The sequence below is a fragment of the Symphalangus syndactylus genome, chromosome 4 (assembly GCF_028878055.3).
Source record: "Symphalangus syndactylus isolate Jambi chromosome 4, NHGRI_mSymSyn1-v2.1_pri, whole genome shotgun sequence".
In the NCBI taxonomy this organism is placed as follows: domain Eukaryota; kingdom Metazoa; phylum Chordata; class Mammalia; order Primates; family Hylobatidae; genus Symphalangus; species Symphalangus syndactylus.
The window spans coordinates 66,661,476-66,684,355 of record NC_072426.2 but is presented as its reverse complement, the minus strand read 5'-3'; the positions used below and the strand labels follow the sequence as shown (position 1 = coordinate 66,684,355).

The 22,880-nt window shown below is 36.3% G+C and overlaps 1 protein-coding gene across 1 annotated transcript in view; it reads right to left on the bottom strand.

Annotated features, from left to right (window-relative positions):
* Nucleotides 1-22,880, bottom strand: part of GPR158 (G protein-coupled receptor 158) — a 433,367-nt gene that overhangs the window by 29,842 nt on the left and 380,645 nt on the right. Inside the window, exon 6 of the mRNA XM_055274921.2 lies at nt 20,708-20,817. Coding sequence (XP_055130896.1) covers nt 20,708-20,817 — 110 coding nt within the window. The remainder of the gene's footprint in view (nt 1-20,707; nt 20,818-22,880) is intronic.

The following is a 22,880-nucleotide window of genomic DNA, read 5'->3' as shown; positions in this document are numbered from 1 at the left end:
TCAGGACTTTAGAAAGATCTGTAGGCAAACATTGCTCAAACAAGGTTTCTGGGGGATCAAAAAATAGTCCTGAAAGTAAGCGGTTGTATTTTACAATATTAAATTAACAAAACTTCCTTGAACCAGTTGTTTTTATAGTAGAACATTATTAAAGATATTTTCTGAAAATCATTCCATATTACCTACTTTCATGGTCATTTTATCATATTACCAAAAATAATACGAGGTAATAATAAAAATGAGAGAAATATTTAAACATTAGGTAGACTAAGGTCATTGCATTAAGGAAGAAAATTGGGATGACCTATAGGAAATGTGATTTTTAAAAACTAAGTTTTTTTTCTGTATATGTCTCAGATGAATAGCCTGAGTTAAGAACTACTAGATTAGATGATATCTAAGCACTGTTCTATCTCTAAATATTTTGTGAAGACAAAATGCACCCTTACTATAGGAATTCTCTACCCATTCTTCAATTTCATTTCTAGAATATTCTCGGCTGATTTTAACTCCCTACCCCATTCTGATATTTGATGTTACAAATTATGATTTGACATAAACCACCATAAGCCTTATGATACTGTGAGAGTATCTGTAATCAATTTCCACAAAGAATAAAAATACACATTTTCTCAATGTTCTATTCTTCATTCTTTGAATAATTTTAAGTCATATGAATTTTTTATAAAGATTATTCTAAATCTAGAAATGAATCCAATATACCTGAAATAGCCTAGATGTACTATGCTATGTTTTTCCTCCATATATAGACCTTTGGCAATTCTCCCTGAATTAACACAACACATCCATTAAATTAACCCCACTGTCCTTCAGGACAGAGGGAAAAGTTAATTATTAACAAAATACTTCTCAATTTTTCTGTGGAACAATGTCAGAAATACAGTAACAGATACAAGTAAAACAGAAGATCTCTTAACCATGCTCTATCTCATCAGTTCCCCAGATTAACACTCTCCATTCTGTATATGCAATATATTAAGTGCCATCCATGTCGTAGTAACGCTAACACTGGGAACGCTAACACTGGCAGGTAATATCTTCACTATGCCTAAGCACTTCTGCTCCAACCAGTTTAATTACTATTTGTTATGAATCAGGTGTATTTGTTCCCAATTATGCCCACTGTTATAATTAAATAATTATACATGATTATGAAACAAAAGGAGACTATTTTATTTTTTTAAGACGGAGTCTCACTTTATCACCCAGGCTGGAGTGCAGTGGCGCCATCTCAGCTCACTGCAACCTCCACATCCTGGGTTCAAGCGATTATTCTCCTGCCTCAGCCTCCCAAGTAGGTGGGACTACAGGCATGTGCCACCATGCCTGGCTAATTTTTGTATTTTTTTAGTAGAGACGGGGTTTCACCATGTTGGCCAGGCTGGTCTTGAACTCCTGACCTCAGGTGATCCGCCCGCCTTGGCCTCCCAAAGTGCTGGGATTATTACAGGCGAGAGCCACCACACCCAGGTAAGGAGACTTATTTCTATGAAATCTCTCTTGAATGCTTTGGAAAGATAAAAATAAAACATTAAAAGAAAATGTTAACTTAGTGGAAATGAAATTTTAAAATAGTGGTCAATAAACAAAAAGCTAGAAAAATTCTACACTCAGATTACTTCAAAAACATTTAACACAATGCAGTAGATAATACATTTTGGTGATTTATGCTATAGAGAGAACAATGAACTCTAACTATCAAACCCATAGTCAAAAAGAGGCCTTATTTCAAAAAGACTGGTGAGTAATTATGTGTTTTAAATTACAGTATCTATATACTTTTTAAATGCTTTTCTACTTTAAAAAACTTCAACAAATTGACCAAATATAACACGAAGTCCAGTTATATTGGATAAGAAGGTTTCCATTGTAATTAGCAGATTAAAAGATTCAAGAATTCTGCCTTAGAAATAAGAGAAATTTCTTGGAAAATTAATATTTTTGCCAATTCCAATCTTATTTTCTGTAGGAGAAAGTTGTAATCATAATGTACACATATTTGTTTCTGGTTGAATCTGGATGAATTCTAAATTTTGAATGACTACATTCTCCAGAGAGAACCTGATCCACTTTTCTTCCACAGTTTGGCAAGGGCAGAAAAAGAGAAAATGTTTCCAAATTCTAGCTTTACTCTTAATGTAAACATTTTAAATATAATGAACAAACATTTATATAGTGACAGCCATATGTTAGGCATCATGCTAGGCAACGTGGAAGGTGTAAGATATAATTTTTGTCTCTAGAAACTTACAATTTAACTAGAAGTAAGTTTGCAAATAGCTACCATATGCAATAGCTAACATTATATATTGTATGTGGCTAGCAAATCTACTAACCCAATAGAACAGGTAGTATTTGATCTGGGCTTTGGGGGATATCAATAAGTAGAAATGAAGGAAAGTGGAAAAGATATAAGGGGATATGCTAATTGATGGGAATCAAAAGCAAGGAAATACAAGCTGTCTTGAAGTAGGGACAGTAGGGGGAACTGGTTGGCAGGAAGCAAAGTTTGGTTCTCAATACTCAGCAACTCCTACGGAGTTTTCAAGTTAAGGCAAGGAGTTTTCATCAGGTTGAGAAACAGTGCTTCAGAGAAAAAATAGTTATGAACTATATATTCTTTCCATGGTCAAAATGTGATAAATATTTTTTTGATACTTGAGTTTCACAATTCCCATCGAAACTTTAAATCTCATAGAGAGCTAATAGTGGATTTGTTAACTGTCTCCTTTAAAATACTTCTTAATCAGTTAAGTTTTGTCTTTTGCAAAGGAAATCTACGATTCCAGTTATAGTAACCTTTTACTCAAGAAATCCCATTTCCAAATTATCAGAAATGTTCATATTTTCTAGATGGCCCTTTGGGTATTTATTGTATAGCTTGAGAATTCAAGATTGTCAAATCCCTATAATCTCATTTCAAGAGAGCAAAACCAAAGCAAAATCCCTCATGAATCTTCCATTATTAATTTTACTGGCTTTCAAATAATAGAAAACATAATAAACACAACTCTACACTTCAATCTAAGCACTTCAAGATATTGGTTTTTGTAAAATGGAATAAGATGCATTTGTCTAGGATTGTCTTAAGCCTAGAGGCCAGACTATAAAAAAGAATACATAGACATGCATTTGTATGAAATACAACTGTAGAAAAAAATTCAAATCATTGGACTTCCTATATGGATGACTTTTCCACTATTTTTTCATAGATCTTCAGGAGACCATGAGTTCAGAAGGTTTCACTACTTCTGAAGGAAAGCTCAACATATATGGGAAGACTGCAAGAGACTTCCAAAATTTAATATGAAAAGGCATATTTAAAGCATACATTCAATTTTCATTAACAGCAGATAAATTCATGGAAATCATTCTGAAATGACAAAGAAAAAGGGCAACCCAGAAATTGTCATTATATTCATCTGCCTCTGTTTTCTCATTTTCTATACATTTCTGGTTCAAGCTATATAGCTCACCGTAAGAACTTGTACTTGGGTTATCCATGACCTTCCTCCAAGAGCTAATTGATATTGTTCACTTCTTATTTTACATGGTCTCTCCCCAGCTTTTGGTGTGGCTGGAACCCTCAGCTTCCATGATGTCACATTCTCTTGGTTTTCTTCCTAGTTCTCTCTTCCTACTTTCTTCCTACTTCTTGGCTAGCTCCTTTTCAGTCTCTATTGCAGACTTCTCTACATCCGTCTGCCCCTTGAATGGCAGTGTTTCCAGGGATCTCCTAAATGTGGCCATGTTATATTATCACTACATATTGCACCCAAGCAACTCCATTGGCTCCCCTATCTCAGTTATCATCTATAGGCCAGCAAGTCCCACCTCTATATCTCCAGTTCAGATCACTCTCCTGGGCTCAATCCCTGTATATTCAGTGTCCTACTGCACATCAGCAGGGCCTGAAACAAAATCACCCCTCTCTCCATTTCTTCCTTCTCCAACCCACTTTGCTGTTCTCCAATCTACCTTTGCTGTTGTGTCACAGCCCTAACTGTACAAAGCGGAAGCTTAGGAATAAACTGATTTTTCTCCCTTATCCACATTCCAGCAATCAAATGAATCATTAAGCATTTAATGTCTACCTCTTAAGTATCTTTCAAATTCTTCTATTTTTCTCCATCCTCACTGCCACTATTATAGCTCCTGGCCACCAACTCATTCCTATAGTAGCTTCCTAGCTAGTCTCCTTACTGGTCTTGCCCACCTTCAATCCACACTCTACAATGGACAACATGGTCTTTCACTATTGTACATGTGATCGTGTTGCTTCCCTGTTTACAATCCCTGGCTCTCCACCAAAATTTAGTATGGTAAAACACTTCTAAAAATTGGTTCCTCCTCACCTCTGCGGGCGCATCTCTCCACACTCTCTACATCCTATAGTTCTTCAGGTCCTTTTGGATGACATGCAGTTATCCTCTATCTATCTGAGCCTTTGCCCTCAGCTTTCCTCACCGTCCCTCCTCCCACCTACACAAACACAGTGTTTTGCTAAATCCTATATCTCCTTCATGTCTCAGTTTAGATGTTACTTGCCATGGACACCAGCACTTACCAAACAAGTAGCATCAATTTTACCCAGAAACTTGGTATGAATGAGAACTCTTAGATCCCACCCAGACCTACTGACTCTGAAACTCTGGAGGGATGGTCCAACAATCTATTTTAACAAACTTTTCGGGTAATTTTGATGAAGGGTAGAGTTTGAGAACCGCTGCTCTAAACAATTTTTCCTAGCAGATCTAAGATTGGTGCAGGTGCCTTTCCAACAGGCTGACCGCTCTAGCCTGCCAGGTGGATTTTTCAGTTTTTATTATGCCGATGACAGAATGCAAGGCTTGTAATAATAGTTATCCATTTTCAGAACGTTTGCATTTGTATGTGATTTTGCAGCATCTCTTCTATTTATAAAAAAGGAATGAATATACATATCCTCAAGCCATCCAGTCTTATGTCCTATTACCTTAATTGGAATAATCTTAATGTCCTGAGTTTCTTCATTAGAGTCCAATTTCTATTAATCTTACTGTGTTCATAGAAATTCCAGAGAATAAATGCTTGTGATAAAAGGTATGAGGTGACACTTCTTGTAAGAGTAAAGCCAATCAATTATTGACATAAGAATCCTGACAGCTAACAATTCAAAAAGTGCTGGAGGTTTCTGCCTGTCATTCTGCTTTTAATGGTGACAAATCCCCATGTTCATTAAGCTTTTCATCAATTTCTCAAAATTTCATTTTCAGAAGTAAATTAAACTTACTTCTTGGCCAGTGGATGAATTTTAGATAAATATCTAAAAATACTGGCATCACTGGCATAGAAATAGGTTTTAGACACTTATCAGATGTGAAGTTCTACAAGTTTATTATGAGTATATTAAGTTATTGCTATTACAAGAAAGAAAATTCACAACTGGGTTCTAAATATATTGACAAATTTTTGTCAATTTCTGTGAGCTGCATGAGTTCTCATATCTCACATTGTTTTTCCTTTTTTCTCACTTTTTTTTCTAATTGAAGGTAGATGGAATAAGGAAGAATGATGAAAAAAAGGAAGAAAGGAAAGAAGGGCTGCAAGACTGTTACAAGTCAAATCTTAGATGGTTATGAGACGAGGGGCCAGCTGGGCTTCCTGGGTTGAGTAGGGGCTCAGAAAGCTGTGAAACTCACTCATTTCCTGCATCAGGGCTTACTTCGGTCCTGGATGAATAATATTGAAGATACATGCTTAAAATATTCCTAACACCAGGATTTCTGTATGTGGTTTTCTTCCCCAAGAAAGCTATAAACAGCGAAAATTTTGCTGTAAGCTTCCCTGTGTCCTTTCTCCCTTCCCCCTCCCCCAAAACTAAAAGGAATGTTAACTGCCCGTTTTTCTGTGACCAGCAGACCTTATCTATGCTCCCAATTCCAATTCCTTGTAAACATACTTTATAAGGTCCTGTAAGATCCTGTCTCCTTTGCCATGCCCCTGCAAGGTCATAAAGTAGATAAAACTTAAGTTGCAATTCCGGTTTTCCTAAAAATCTAAGACATGTCACAAAATTTGTTTCTCGCTCTAGTAACATCTTCCTGCCACACATATTTCTGGCCTTCAAGAGTTTAAAAGGCAATTGTATAATCTAACTGGCTACCCGTTCGAGACCCCTTCCACACTGTGGAAGCTTTGTACATTCACTCGGCTCAAAAAAGCCTACAGCTTTTTCTTGCCCTCGGTCCCCTGTCTCTATCACTCGCTGCAGTCAGCCGCCACACCAGTTCTTTGGTGTGGCTAGGCAAGAACCTTAAGCGTTAACAGTTAGAGCTGAAATGCCTCTTGGCATTATCTGTTCTGATCTCACTAATGTATAAAAGACAATCCCGAGGCCCAGTGAGGGGAGTCATTTATCTAAAGCAAAACAGTCAGTAGCAAAATCATCTCAAAACTCCTCTCTTCTTACTCTCATATGAGTACTTTTTTCAGTTACAGTATTTTACCAAAATAGAACTATCTATCTAGTAGCTGGTTCAGGACCATATCATTTAAAAGCACAACAGGAATCTGCCTTTCCAAACATGCCACATTTCCTCTACTTTCCTATATGCTCTTTTCTCTCTAATCTAGATGCTCGTACCTTTGAATGCCATCCCGTCTGTCTAAACTGATTCAAATCCCATTTATCCTTGTACTTTCATCTCAGGAACCTCATCCAATTTACATTTTTGTCTGATAGTCCCAGGCCACAAAATTTTCTCCAATTATCACAATTATTCAGTCGGTATTTCCTGTACCCTTATAAATCTTCCTGAAGTTGGGAGATGATATTTTCTAAACCCCTACAGAATCTAGCACATGAAGGCAAGAAGATTTAATTGAACAATTAGTTAAACATGTCCTTCTGACGGTTATGACCAGCAAGAAAAAGTTTTATGGTTGATACAGGATCCCAGAAACTTGAAGAAGCAGGGTAAAATGGAATTTGGAAGAATTTTGATAACAATATAGGATGTGAGAGTAAACATTAGCTCCTGTTATGTGTCAGTATTTTGCTAAATCAATCACAGAGGTTCAGTGCTGAAAATGGCAGTTATCTACCTGTTTTCATGTTCATTATAACTCAGTAAATATAAATGAATAGGTAATTTAAATACAATCTCAAAAATGATGGAATAGGGAACTTCAAAAGTCTATCAATCAGTCCATAAAAGCAATCAACAAACTAGCAAGAACTGTTAGAATCAACTTTTTTGGAATTCTAGAAGCTACTTAGGAGCTTATAGAAATGCAGGGGATACTTAAGAGAAAAAAAATAAAACAGCTGAATCTGAGTAAAAAAACAGCTATGCAGCATTTCAACTTACTTTGATTCTGTCTCATGCTCCTCAGCTCAATGGCGGCCTTCAAGACATCTGCATGCTCAAGACAGGTACCTAGTACTAGAGGAGCACAATGGACCTTATTTTCAAAGAACTGCTGTTTATTTTGACCTGGCTGGTGGATCCCTGAAAGACTGACTCAAAGGGCTTGCTTTTTGTTTTACCCAACTGCTAATTTTCCTAGGGCCGACAAAGCTAATAGGGGGTCATGTATCTAAAAGTTCAAAGGCAAGTGGATTAGTCAATGCTACCTGGGACAACGAATAATGGTTAAGACAAACAATAGACTAAACAAAAAGATTGGGAAGAAAGAATGGGAAATGAGATGATCTGGGGAACAAGAGCATTGAAAAGTACCAATATATTTCTGGGAATCAAGAAGCCTTGGAACATTCTCACAAAAGGCCTGAGAAGGGCCCAAAGCTCTCATCTCCTGCTGACCTCAGGCTCTGCACATGCAGGAGATAGAGGCTTATGTGTGTTGAAGACATACCCAACACACAAACATGCAGTTCATCTGCAAAGAATTGAGATTTTAAAAAGTATTTTTTGGTCCAAGCTTTATGAAAATCTCTGTTGAATTCTAACCCAACAGAAAATAGACTTCAATGGCCACACAAAACAAAGAATACAGACTATAAAAGTCACTTAACAAGCCTGGAAAGGATGGAGAATCTGATTTTTGGATTTACCGTAATATAATATTCAAAATGTTCGGTCTCTAAAAGAAAAAATGAGGCATGCAAAGAAAGAAGATTATAGGGTCCATAAGCATGAAAAAAAAAAAAAAAGACACTAATAGAAATGATACCTGAAGACATCCAGGCATTAACCTTATTAGATAAAGTTTATTAAAATTTTTGTGCAACTTCTGATAAATACAGATGCATAAAACAATAAGTGTAAATCTGTGTTAATGAGTTCACAATGCTTAAAGATATAATTTGCAACAATAATAACAAAAGAGGAACATAAAGGTTCATAGGAGCAAAGTTTTTGTATACGTCTGAAACAAAATTGGTATTAATTTGAACTAAACTGTTATAAATTTAGGGCATTAACTGTAATCTCCAGGGCAACAACTAAGAAAATAACCAAAACATATGTAGTAAAATAAACAAAAAGGGAATCAAAATGATACACTAGAAACTGAGAAAACGGATATAAAATATATAAAAACAAATCACAAAATGGAACAAGTCCTTCCTTATGAGTAATTACATTAAACGTAAACTAAAAGGTAGAAATGGTAGAAGAGATTTTTAAAAGATGATCCAAGTATATGTTTTCTATGAGAGTTACCTTAGATCTAATGAAATAATAGGTTGTAAATAAAAAGGTAGCAAATGATATTCTATGTCAATAATAAAGTAGAGCTATGGTAGCTATATTAATATCAGATAAGATATGCTATAAGATTTGTTGGAGACAAAAAATGACATTATATAATTATAAAAGGGTCAATCCCTCAAGAAGATGAACAGTTATGAACGTATCTGTACTAAACATCAGATCCCCATAATATATGAAGCAAACAGGAACAGAATTGATGAGAGAAAAAGATAGTTCGATAATAATCTAAGTTGGAGACTTCAAGGTCCTGCTCTTAATAATAGATTGGATATCTACACATACAAACAATAAGGAAACAAAGGACTTTGAACAGCATTATAAGCCAACTAGACCTTACAGACAAACACGGGGTATTCATCTCCGCAGCAGCAGAGTACACGTTCTTGTCAAGTGCACATGGAACATTCCCCAGGACAGACCGTATGTTTGACTACAAAACCAGTCTCAACAGATTTCAGAAAATTGAAATCATACAAAGTATCTTCTGTGACCACAGTGAACTGAATTAGTAATCAAAAACAGAAGGAACACTGGAAAATTCACAGATAAGTAAATATTAAACAAAATACTCAACGAATGGGTTAAGGAAGAACCAAAGAGAAAATAGAAGATAAGCTGAGATAAATGAAAATAAAAACATATCAGAACTTACAGATTGCAGTAAATGCAGTGATAGAGGTAAATTTATAACTGCAAATGTTTATTGACTTAATGTAGTTCTTTTTTCATATAATCTTATCTTTTACTTTAAGGAACTAAAACTTGAAGAGCAAATTTAATCCAAAACAAGCTGAAGGGAGAAAATAATAAATATTAGAGTTGAAAATAATTGAAATATAGAGTAGAAAAACAGCAGAGACAATTAAAAACAATCTAAGTTGGTTCTTCCAGAAGATAAACAAAATTAAACCTTTAGTTAGACTGAGCGAGAAAAAAGACTCATTAGAGTCAGGAATGAAAGTGGAGATATTTCTTCTGAGTTTATGTAAATAAAAAGAATTATAAGAGAATACTATGAATGGTGAATTTTGTTACATAAATTTTACCTCAATACAAAATATACAATGGTTCTCTTTCTTGCAAAAAAAAAAAAAAAATTCTTCTGCATCCTCCTGAACATTGCAGACCCAGTCTCTTATAGCCCCAGGGTATCTTCAGCCATCTGGTGGTTGTTCTCCTCCCATATGTGAGATTCAGCAGGCTTAAAACCTGGGCTCTGCACTAATTTATTACCTGCAGTATGACTATTTTAAACTTATATGCACCCTTCCTTATTCATCAGAGTTCATTGTGTAATCTTAGATCTGTAAGAAAAGACTGAGGAAATGTGATAACATATCATGGTTGATTCCCTCAAATATAGGCCAAGAATGCTGAATGAACTCAAATCAGACCTTAATATTAACTAAGCATAAACACCTGTTCCCTAAACCACTCCTTTGAAGCCTTTTCAGTTGTAATAATATTGCAAATAAAGGATGTTTGATGGCCATTGGGGGCTTGTGCTCCAAAAATGTTTAGTTTTGAAAAGTTTGGCATAAAAGCTTACAGAGAAACAGATTTAAATATACATACTATTGCTCCCTCCCCACTGCTTCCCCTACTCCCAGCTTACTACAGAAAGATATTTCAAACAATAAGCAGATGGTCAATTATTCTGAAGATCAAGAAGAAGCCAGATTATTCAGTTTGGGAATTACATGCTTGTTTATTTCCTTATATCCAGAGAAAATATGAATTCTAGGACCATGATCTGCCAAGTACCTATTAGAATAAATTCTGTCCTTAAATCTCAATTATCTAGCACTGGTTAATCAGCAGAAATAATTTTAAATTTTCATTCCAGGATTAGTTATTCTTTTAAAATGTAATGTTTTACTATTTAATATAACATTTTGGTATTCAAGAACATGATTTCAGATAGACTATAAAAACAAATTTATTACAGATGGTTGCCTAATAGCATCATTACTTAAATGAGCAATTTTGCTACAGTCTCAAAAGGGAAACATCACTAATTGCATCACAAAATTGCATGGTTTTGTAGATAGAAAATATCTAAAATGACATCATCTTAATGTTAATATTTAAATCTTGATCTGCTCTTACTCTTAATTCAAGATTTAGTTTTTGTGGTCTAAAAAAGGCTTTTCTCTAAAAAAAAAAAAAAAAAAAAGTGAATCACATAAGTATTTCCTAGCGATATCACAAGGGAAAGCTTTTTGAATCTGTTTTCTCTGTAATCAAGATTGTCCAGATTGAAAAGTGGCAGAAATGACTAATAGCAAAAATGTTTCTATTTCCAAGGAAAGTTTCCATCTAATTTTATAAGACCTAATTGCTCTATTTTTGCAGGCTCTTTAGCATACTATTACAAATAAAGAATGGTATTAGACCACAGGGAACCACAAAAAGATGACAAAATTCTTTGTAAATATGAACTTCCCATTTAAGTGGTGTGATCATTTACAAAAAGACAAATACCTACTTAATTCTCAAAGCATAGTTGCACATTAATATCTTTATGTACTTTAGGTGTTAGTCCAATATAAAAGAAGTTTTAAAGATAATATTTTAGGACGGGCATGGTGGCTCACGCCTGTAATCCCAGCACTTTGGGAGGCCGAGGCGGACAGATCATGAGGTCAGGAGATTGAGACCATCCTGGCTAACATGGTGAAACCCTGTCTCTAGTAAAAATACAAAAAATTAGCCAAATGTGGTGGCAGGCGCCTGTACTCCCAGCTACTTGGGAGGCTGAGGCAGGAGAATGGTGTGAACCTGGGAGGCGGAGCTTGCAGTGAGCCGAGATTGTGCCACTGCACTCCAGCCTGGGCGACAGAGCGAGACTCCGTCTCAAAAAAATTAAAAAATAAAAATATTTTTAAAAATCCTACTTACCATTGCATTCACCTTAACCTTAACCTTAACCCACAGTAAAATACACAAATAGGGGCTGCAACCACAAAAGTAATTTAGGAGGTTCACTGCCTGAGTCCATAACAGTTGCTGAGTTTGACTGCTCATATGTATAGCTGGTTAGATAGTATTATTAGTATTGAAGTAGAATAACTTTCAGTCACTGTCAATGAAACTTTTGGAAAGTAATTATAAAGTGCTATTGTGATTACTCTTTGGTGGTTGTGCTATTTAATTGTTTTCCCTTTGCACACCACTATATTAAAAACCCTTGACTTAAATTTCCTTGCAGGTCCCAAAGTGCCTTCCACACCACTTTGCCTATTATAGGTCAGAAGAGTTACATATTGTGACAAAGGCCTCATCTACTTTTTAGTGCAGATTGATTCCTCCATTAAAACTGTAATACATGGTCAAAGTATAAAACTATAAACAAATATAAAGAAATTAAAACCATCTAAATAGCACTAGTTATATACAAACACCGTTAGCTCTTGGATGGATTTTACTCTCTAGCATTTTTTCTATACATACATAAAATATTTTATAACATTAGGATTATATCATTTATGTTATGCTTTTCTCATATAATATGGTTTTCTGAGCATTCTCATAAATTCCATCTTTGTAAACAACATGATCTTTGATAGCACATACCATTTACTTAAATCAGTATTTCTATATCATAAGCCACACTCTAACGAATATTCTTGCAGGTAAATCTCTGTTCACACCTTTGATTTTTTTCTTTAGATCTCAAAAAGTAAAATAATCCAGCTTTTAAAAAGCTCTTGATACACATTGCTACATATTTCAAATGAGCTGTATCGATTTACTTTCTCTCCAGCATAATATGAGTGTGTCTTACCCCACTGAATACTTACTATAAAGACAAAAATAGGTCAAAAGTAAAATAATGGAAAAAAAAATACCACGCTAACACCAATCAAAAGGAAACTGGAGTGGCTATATTAGCACCAGACAAAATAGATTTCAGAGCACAGAATACGGCAAGGGATAATGGTCATTTCATAATAATAAAAGGTTCGATTCATGAAAAGGACATAACAACTCTAAATGTTTATGTATCCCAGAATGAAACTTCAAAATACCTGAGGCAAAAACTGAAAGAACAGTGAAGAAAATAGACAAATCAGAAATTTCCAACCCCTCCTCAATAACTGATGGAACAAATAGAGAGCTAATGAGTAGGGATATTGAGGATTTGAACAGCATTACCAAACAACTCCCCAACAGAAGAAAACGCGTTCTTCTCAAGTGCCCATGGAACATTTACCAAGATAGATCACATTCTGGGTTTCAAACAAGTCTCAGTAAATGTAAGCGGATTTAAGTCACACAAGGTATGTGCTCTCACGACAATGGAATGAAATTGTAAATAACAAAAAGTTCGTGGAAATCCCCCTAATATTTGGAAAATAAAAAATCACACTTCTAACTACCTTGTGGGTCAAAATAAATCAAGTTTGAAGTTATTTTGAACTAAATGGAAATAAAAACACAACTCAGTTGTTTTGGACTGAGCATGTGCAAATGCTGGGTGAGGGGCAGCAGAGTAAGCGGCAGCCAGGTGGGCCTCTGGCACGCGACAGAAATCATGGGTGTAGCTATCCAAAAACAAGCCAAGACCCTGACTCTGGGCCCAGACGACAGCAGGCAGGTGCAACAGCAGGCAGGTGATGCCAGTGAACAGCTTGCAGGAGCAGAGAGTCTCACCTTGACCTTTAAAGAAACCTGCCCCTCCCCTTTTTGCTGCCTGAAGTAATCTCATTTCCCACACATTCTCTTACCGACTTCACATAAAGAAGAGAAATATTTCCACTTAAGAGTACACAAGATTTGAACAGAGAGTTGCTAACAAAGAATATTAGGATAATAAAGTGTTTATCAGCTATAGTCTGCTAAGTACTAATTCTGAATTACCAGATGGGTTTTTATTTATAAGTTTAAAGTTGGTTAGAACACACACTGACATGCGCACACACGCATAACAAGTTGAAACCATAACAACTCAGGCAACAAAAAATCTTGTGTTTCAGATATGGCACATAGCTCTTAAACTACATATTTTAACCAAGCCTCTTTTCAGAAATCTAGACATAAAATAGTAATGCTGTAATTAGAAATTAGAACATGTATATAAATATTTTTTAAAAAGAGAAGCTCCAGACTGAAAAGCTTTGAACGTAGCTGTTAAATAAAGTGTATTTGAAAGTCATGTGTCATACAACAAAGCAAGTAGGACATCTGCAGATGGATAAAATAAGTAAAGCTTTAAGTATCCTTAGTTCTGAGTGAACTACATTCTTCTTTTATTCATATCCAATAGTTAATGTGTTCTGAAAGGAAGGACAATTAAAATGATTTTGCTTTTATTTCTATTTTTATTCAAAAGGTACTCATTGATGTTACAGATTTTATATGAATACAGACCTCTAGTTAATAAAACATGTCTTGTCAGTATGCTTATATTTCCCAAATCTCTTCTATGAGTAGACTAAACATATTAATCTATTAATGGAGCTACTCATGGCAGAAATCCCTGATTCGTTTCTGAAAGTTAAATGTATATACCAACCCAGTTAAAAGCATTAGGCCATTTAGCTGGGGGCCTCTGCAAGCCGGACAGGACAGTAGGATCAGAAGTCACTGGAGGTGGCGGGGTGGGGAGGAATGAGCAGAGGGAACTATCTAATCTTCTAGCCAGCTAGAGATTTTACAATTAAAGAGTGATTCTTTGGAGCTTAGAAAGTTTCGTTCTTGTTTTCATGGTTTCTGGGGGAGCCATTCCTAATGATAAGCTGTGTGCAAGATTCCGAGGGAGCTCCAGGAAGCTCCAGACAGACTGCAAGTATGCCAATGAAGAGAAGACGAATGCAGGAAGAAGTGAGAGGTCACTGCCTACTTATTCCTCGGGTTTCAAGGGCCTCCCTTCTGTGCTTCCAAGCATATGAATGATGAGAATGACAAATATGTAGGGTTTGTAAAACTAAGACCTGTAACTACACAGTTTCTGAGATTTAGCTAGAATAGAGATAGCTCACAAATGGGTCTGGGCACCAGCATGGGTCTTTACGGTGCATTCCACACTAATGCTTCCTCGATTAATAAAATCATGAAGAAAATTTATATTTGTTAAGAGCCAAAGGACTTTTGATTTTTCCTGTTAAGTACAATTTAAAATGATAAAAATGTCTTTAGGGAAACCTTAAATCTTCATCTCAAAAAGCCTAGGGTGGCACTTTAATAAACAGGAAAAGAGAAAGTCAAGTCACTTACAGAACTTTTTTTTTTCAACGTTTGTAAATGCTAGTATGAGAGTTAGTTCTGAAAGATCATTTCAATCCTTAATCCTCTAAGCGTTCATCTTGAGCATGTTAATTTTCTCTAAGATGTTTGGCGGTTCTACTGGTATATGAGAAGCGTGGATGTATGAGGTAAGGGTTGGATATTTTCCAAATCACCTCTGCGGCTAGTAGACTTTCCTTGGCTTTCGAACTTGCTCAGCTTCCTGTCCAAATAGTACACTCATTGACTGGGAGAGAGACCTTCCTCAGAAGCTTAAGAATGAGTCCCGTTTTTCTGGTGAATCCCGTGGTTCTTAAGAAATGTCGCTACGAGTAATTCTCCACTTAAAGATACTCTACATCCCAGAGTAGGCAGCCAGTAAAGACAGAAACCCCCATGAGTTCAGCAGAAAGAAGGGCCTGAAATCCATATCATTACCAGGATTCACATGGCAAGGTCTTTCCATTTTCTAGTCAGAATGCAATGTTCACAGCTACGTGTTCAAAGGATGCTTTATTGGTGTATTATTTTGGCTGAGGTGGGAAACTGGCTAAAACTGTTTTGAAATTGCTTCATGTTAAAACCCTTGGGGTCATGACTTAGGATCTTAAACAGCATCCACCTGTGTGCTGGGTGGGGTCAATGGAAGAAAACTTTTATTAGGGGAATCTTCTGGATTCCAGAGGCATTTATATTTTGGCCTTCATAAATGAGGGCTAAGCAACACTGTTCTGTGGTCTGTTGAGGCAGATGAGTCTACACGCAATCAACCAAGTCGAATAACTGCACTTCAGACATTTGCCTAAGACACCATCTTAAACTCTCTGTTGTCACCTAGTGGTTGTCACAAGTTATGTATCCTTATAAGAATACATAGAATAAAAAAAAGTAAATGTCTTCCAGTCACTTTTCAAACTTTACTAGGAAACAAACTAAAACGTTTAAAATAGAAACCTTCCCCCAAACTGTAAATATTTGGTGCTAATGAGAACAGTGAATAAAACAGCTAAGGGTTGTACCCAGAGCAAAGAGTACTGAATAATGCATGAAATGACAAATCCCAGGCCAGAGTCAGAAGATAGCTTTTCACAGCTTGCTTAAAAATTCATTTGAAACATAGTATAAAAAAAGTCTTTTTTTTTTCTTGATTAGCCCTAGAAAAAGGAAAAGCCAAAGAGTCTTCAGACACCATATTATAGGAAATAGGAAAATGTTCTTTCAGCATTAAGTTTTTAAATCTGTTTTCACCCCCTTTCATTTCAAACATTTGCTCACTCTGCCTCTTGAAAATATACCTGGCTTTTCTGAGCGTAGAGATACTGCCTTCTCAAGTTTCTGTAAAATAAAATTGCTTAGCAGGGGTTCTGTGAACCCACACATCATGGGAATGCTAGGTGTTCTTTTAGATCTGCCCCACATCACTACATACTAAGTCAAACACATCCAAGGTTCCTGAAGGAAGTTCCTTTTTGCAAATAAACCTTCATTGTTTGTGCCTCCTTCAGCTCATTTTCATGATCCACATTGACCTAGCTAAAAGCTGCACTCTTTCCTTTCTTTCCTTTCTTTTTCCTTTCCCTTCCCTTCCTTCCTCTTTTTCTTTCTCTTTCCTTCTTTCCTTCCTTCCTCCCTCCCCTTCCTTCCCCTCCCTTCCTTCCCCTCCCCTTCCTTCCCCTCCCCTTCCTTCCCCTCCCTTCCCCTCCCTTCCTTCCTCCCCTTCCTTCCTCCCTCCCTTTCCCTTTCCCCTTCCTTCCTTCCTTCCTTCCTTCCTTCCTTTTCTTTCTTTTCTCTCAAATAGTTTCAGCTTCTAATAAATTACATTGCATGAATGGCTTGCCAGTGAGGTGGGGCTATGTGAGTGGTCTGCCTGGGGGTGTAGGCAACAAGAGGAAATTTTTCCAAATGTCTGTGAGAATTTAAGGCAATAATAAAGACAACTAAAAGCTGGTCTTTTTATAATCACCATATACCGTTGATTCTAAATAATGACAGTGATAAAAAACAGAATACACCTTTCTAAAGGGACAGGCCACTTCACCCCAAACCCCAACTTCGGGCAACTGTGTTTCTTTGTTAATAAACAAGGGACCCTTTTATAATTTTCCTTTGGATTATTATAGTAGTCTTTGGCCACATGACTCTCAAATGTGGGGAGAGGCCACCGTAGAAAATAGTGGGAGATTTGGTAAAAGTGAACAAAACCTTTATGTTCTCATCCCAGACTAATAGTATTTATCAAATGAAAATAGTATTTATTTTCATTTCTGGTGACAGAGTGTGATCCTATTTCTGTTTCATGTTTGTTTCAAGTTTTCAGTGCTACAGGAATTCTATAAATACTACAATCAATTAATGAGAGACCCAGCTGATAAGAGAAAGAAGTATCTAATAATTCCACTAAGCCAGAAGGGAAATGGCTGAAATGAAACAAAAACTCAGATCTTTACTGCCTATCCTATCCTCAAGGGACTATAACAGTCATTTCATAAATCAGTACTCATAATTTCCTGAGAATTTTCTGCCTAGAGAGGTATGGTTTACTTTTAATTTTTTAAAACCTTGAAATGAAAAGTGAAATAAAAATGAAGCTATGGTATTCAAAAGGCATTATCCCTTAGCTTGGGCTACTTTGATCCCTCAAGCTACCCTGGATCAGCTCCTTCGAAAGCCTGGTTCTTTAGCTTTCCCTTCAATGGGTGACATTCCCCCATCCTTCCAGTGAATTCCATTTTTGCTTGATTTAGCCATAATCCATTTCTGTTCAGCCAAATCCATTTGGTTCTGTACAGCCATAACCCATTTTGTTTGCAACCAAAAAACCCTACTTGACACATTTACCTACATTCAAATTATACTTAGTCCCTACAACTTTACCATCTTAAAGTTATTAAACGTTAAACCATTTTACAGATGAGATATTAAACCATCTTACAGATGACAAAACTAATTCTCAGATGTTAATTTATTCTTTGTTGTATAAATAAGTAATAGCAGAATCGAAGTTCCAATTTGGATTTGTCAGGATTTACATCTTTCCTCTCTATCATGTCACCACAAAAGCTTAGATGTCCCTCCTTCAGGGCCATGTGTTTCTTGACTCTAGGAGACACCTGCCAAAACCACCCTTTGCAGCTCCATTCACTAGAACCATCCACCCATTCATTCATTCATTCATTCATTCAACAAATATCTCAATACATACTATGGGAAAAATACAGCACTAAATCTGGGGAGCACAAAGCTGGTTCAGCTGGTCCTTCCTTCAGGTTGTTCACATTTCTATGGGATGCTGATTGTTCAGTTTATAGATGTTAACAATGTTGGAATCAGTTAAATTTAAGCAATATAAAGAAAAAAACAATATAATAGTAAAGCCATATGGTTCACAGAGGATAAGAATGATTCAGCTCATTACATTAGCAATAGCTTCAATCTAAGCCTTTAGTGGAGAAACTCTTCACTGCAATGACTTCTAGAGATACAAAGTCAGAGGGAAAATAGTTTTAATTTCGAATAGTTTTAATTTCGTTTTTTAAAATAAAAGAGATAATGTTCTAACACAGTTTCCCAAATTCCAATCATTTGCATACTAGTGTCAAGATTTCTGCTGTATCTGTGCATCAACTAATAATTTCTTTAAGTCAGTTTTATATTTATTGTTTTAAAATATTTAAAGGAAGCTTTATATCACTACCTTATCACTATCTAGTGATAGTCACACTTTCTGTAAATAGAAAATAACTATAAAATAAATGCAATGAAAGAAAGATAATGAATCTCATGGAGACAGCATTGCAGTGAAAAGCTCTGAAACTGAAGCCTGATCTGCTCTTCATTGCAAAGGAAGATTGGAAACTATTCAGCAAGTGTTAAAGACCTACTAGTTCCCAACTAATCTTTCTCCTGAAAATAATCAGAAGGATTGAAGGAGAACCTGCATGGAAGTAATTTTCTCATTAAATGATTCAGTGCTACTGAACACTGGGTTCACATCCCCCTAAACATCCTCTCGCAGACCACAGCGTTATGTGTTCCAGACACTTGGAGACATGCTGAGGTAGAGCACAGTGAGTCAGGGGAATATGAATGAGTTATGTGTGGAGAGAATGACGGGAAGCAGCTTCCAGGGCTGCATCTGACACTTTTCATTCATTCACTCATCTACTCGTATGTATTAAACATGTCCCATGGGTCAGTCATTTGTGCTGAGTGCTGGGGATTCAATAATGGTATAATTCTCACTACAAGGAGAAAGTAAATGAAAGTGAAGACAAATAAGAAAACTATAAGGCACCATAAGTATTATAATAGAGGACCCACTAGACTCCAAGTGCTAGACTAACAGAGACAGAGTTCATCTTCAAGTCTCAACAGGGTGTCTGTTCTTTCAGGGTTTCTAGAAGGCTTACTGTCCACAGGGGCTGTCATTGATTTCTCATTTTCTTTGGTGAGCACCAGTTGGAGAACAGCTATCATATAAGAAATGGAAACCTGGAAGGTAGTTGAAGAAGGATGCTGGAGGGAAGTGTGCTGTGATGTGGATAGAATACAGTGAGAGTCAGGGAGAACATTAGAGACTAGTCTAATCTCTCCTTTTGTAGGAAACAGAAGCCTATGATTTATTAGAGTTAGAGGCTAAATTGGGATTTAAATAGGATCTCCTGAAACCTAATCCAATATTCTTTGTACTTTACTGCATATATAAGAAGGGAATCTTGAGAGTCAAACACATTCACTTTTTTTCGCAAAAAGATAAAAGGATAATCTAGAGCATTCTCAGTAATTAAGTACCAAAAGAGAGAAAATGAAAATAAAATTTCTTATGTGGTAGACAGTGTAATTAAACCACTGTATGACCCATATTCGGAGATTTTTATTCAGAAACATGTATGGCCAGACTAGCATGAACATATGAATGGCTTACCATGGTTATCAAAACAGCTTTAAAGCTGATCAGTACAAAGGGTTTTCTTTATGGGGATACGGTTTTACCCTGCAGGGAAAGTTGACTGTTTATCTCCTATGCTCTTTGGCATCACTTAATTGAGACTTTCTTTAAACTTGGAAAAAGGAGGCAAGGGAAAGCCCTGGAACAATTTCCAGCCATTCCTAGCCTTTGTAGATAGGTAGTTTATTTTATTGCTTTCCCTCGGCCCCCACCCAATATTTAGGTGGTTTTAGAACTAAGTATTAGGGAACTTACAGCATTCTCCATTTTCCAAGGCTGATAATCACTGAAGCACACTGGTTAAGGAGAAAAGCCAAAAGCACTATTTTCTGAACTTCACCCATCGAATATCAGCAGGATTACCTTGGGGCATGGAACTTGGGAATGGAGGACAGTAGTTTTTGTCAAATAAGTGTGTTTCTGTATGGGATTCTATGGTCACTCTGGATATGTATCCTTATTTCAGCTGTATTACCTTTGTATTCCTTCCTGTCCTGAACTAGTAAATACTGTTTCATATTTTAAACTTATTGTTTATTAGGAACTAACCCTTTCCATAACCAATGACACATTTTATTGAAGCATCTTGTTCAAATAATTCAGTTATATTAAATATTTCCCTGAAGAATCCAAAAGATGTCGCAACTTGAAAGTGAAAAATATATAGTATCTTGCTATCTAAATTCTTGAAATTGAGCCATTTAAGTGGTCAGCCCAGCTAACAATTATGTGCCAAGCTGATCACTTTGATCCTTCCATGAGAATGACGATGGATAAAATATATATATACCTGTGAAGTTTGAGAGTGACAGTTCCGTAAACAGTAGCAAAACCGAGAAGACGGACCCATCTTAGGAGAATACAGCGAAATGTGCTTGGCTCAAAGTACAAAATAACAACCTGTGGGATGAAAACAGAAAGAGACCTTCAGTATCAACTGATGACCCACAGACCCAAGTCAATATTTCATAACCTGATGTTTCATACATAGGAATTTTGATATAAGCATACACCCATCTGAATACTTCTTTAAAATACTATTTTGACCATTTATTGTCTGGACCAAAGAAATACAGAGTCTCCCTACTGCTTATTAAATAAAACCTAAATTCTTAAAATTTTCTAACTTTGGGGGGAAGGATAGCATTAGCAGATATACCTAATGTTAAATGACGAGTTAGTGGGTGCAGCACACCGACATGGCACATGTATACATATGTAACAAACCTGCATGTTATACACATGTACCCTAAAACTTAAAGTATAATTAAAAAAAAAATCCAACTTTTAGAAGTTTCTATCAACTATCTCTAAGTCTTTGGTGTATGTCCAAACTTACCTCTCCTTATTGTCCAAAACGAGCAAGCGAGGATAGTCCCGTTGCCATTCTCCCCGCAGAGCCACTTGTTCCCACCTCCACACTTCTGGCAATCCCTTTACCCCGTCTTAAACAGCCCTGAGATTGCCGTGTACTGCATCTTGCAAACAATCTACCACTCCATATTTACTACTTGGCTCAATTACCTCACTAATTCCATACTTTCTCACTCCAGAGTTTTCGTTCAACAAATATTAAGCATTGCATTTACCCTGAACCAGGCACGGTGCTACGTGCTGCTCATACAAGATACAAAGGCCAGGAAGAGGGGGAAAAGAGACATGGAAATAGGAAATTGCATTCAAGTAACATAGGTACTGTGATAAATATTTCTACAATTTCAGTGGGACCACAAAGAAATGAGTGGCCAATTCCAGGGGAGAGTGAACAGATAACGTGCAAGACACTCTACTACTTTTCATATGCTACTGTGCGATTTTGTGTGAGTCCTTGTAGAATAAGAATTGGTTTGACTCTGCCTAAGAAACCTTGCAGTGCTAAAGGATTAATACTATCGAAGCGCACAGGCTCTCAATCTTCGCTGGAGCAGCTGGCCTGAACTGTTTCTTCTAAAAGAGAGGTCGTAACAGAAAATATGCCCACTGCCAAAACCCTGAGTATGACTTTTGTTTTTCCCTGCCAGAGTTGTGCATATTGCTGGGGGCCATGGGGTAGGTACTGACATTTTCTTGCTGATATTTTACAAATATAGCCCCTCTCTCTAGCAGTGCCAAGAATGAATCACCTAAACTCTCCTGGCATTTGTCAAGTATTTCTACTACACAAAGACATTACGTTCTCAAGGAATGGAGAAAATATGGACAAAAGTGTTAAGGAGAAATTAAAGAAAGGTAAAAATTGGTGTGAACAGGAAATAATGTTGTTTTGCGTGCTCCTGAAGTCAAGCAAAAATATTCAACTTTATTATTTCACATGCACAGAATTTGTCCTTAGTTTTCCAATTTACCAGGTCTACGTGAAGATAAAGATAAATATTTTCCTTCAGGATTTAATCTACCAGAAAAATGTCTAGATTCAGGGAAAAAAAGTAAAAACCTGTTTTTACTATTTTCACAAAACAAGTTAAAACTCTACAAATTTGTATTCCAAGTTTGAACTCGTGTATTTCAGACATATTTCTTTGCATAGTAGTTCAATAGGAATAAAGAGTTCTGCAAAGCAAGTTTTATTGTTTACTAAGGACTTGAAGCTAAAAGGGGGAGGAAAAACTTAGGAGGGGGAAGACAAATGAAAAAACCTTGACAGAAGATTGAGGTATGTGGGCGCACATGTGCTCCTTCTCATGGAAGAGAGAATGATAGATCAGAGACTACACATACAGGGGTCTCAAGTCTGGAATATGTAAAATCTCAAATATTTCCACTAGAAATGGCCATAGAAATTCTTCTGGAACAGTGGATTCTTGGGAGCTGCAAAATCCTATCAGTAAAGCTTTTCATTATCCACCAAGCTTTCTCTAGGTAATGAATGAGCAAAGGTGAACAACTGTAATATAGAAGTCTGAATAATTTTTACTTAAAAATACTTACTTTTGAGCTGTCTGGGAACTACTGATATACCTTCA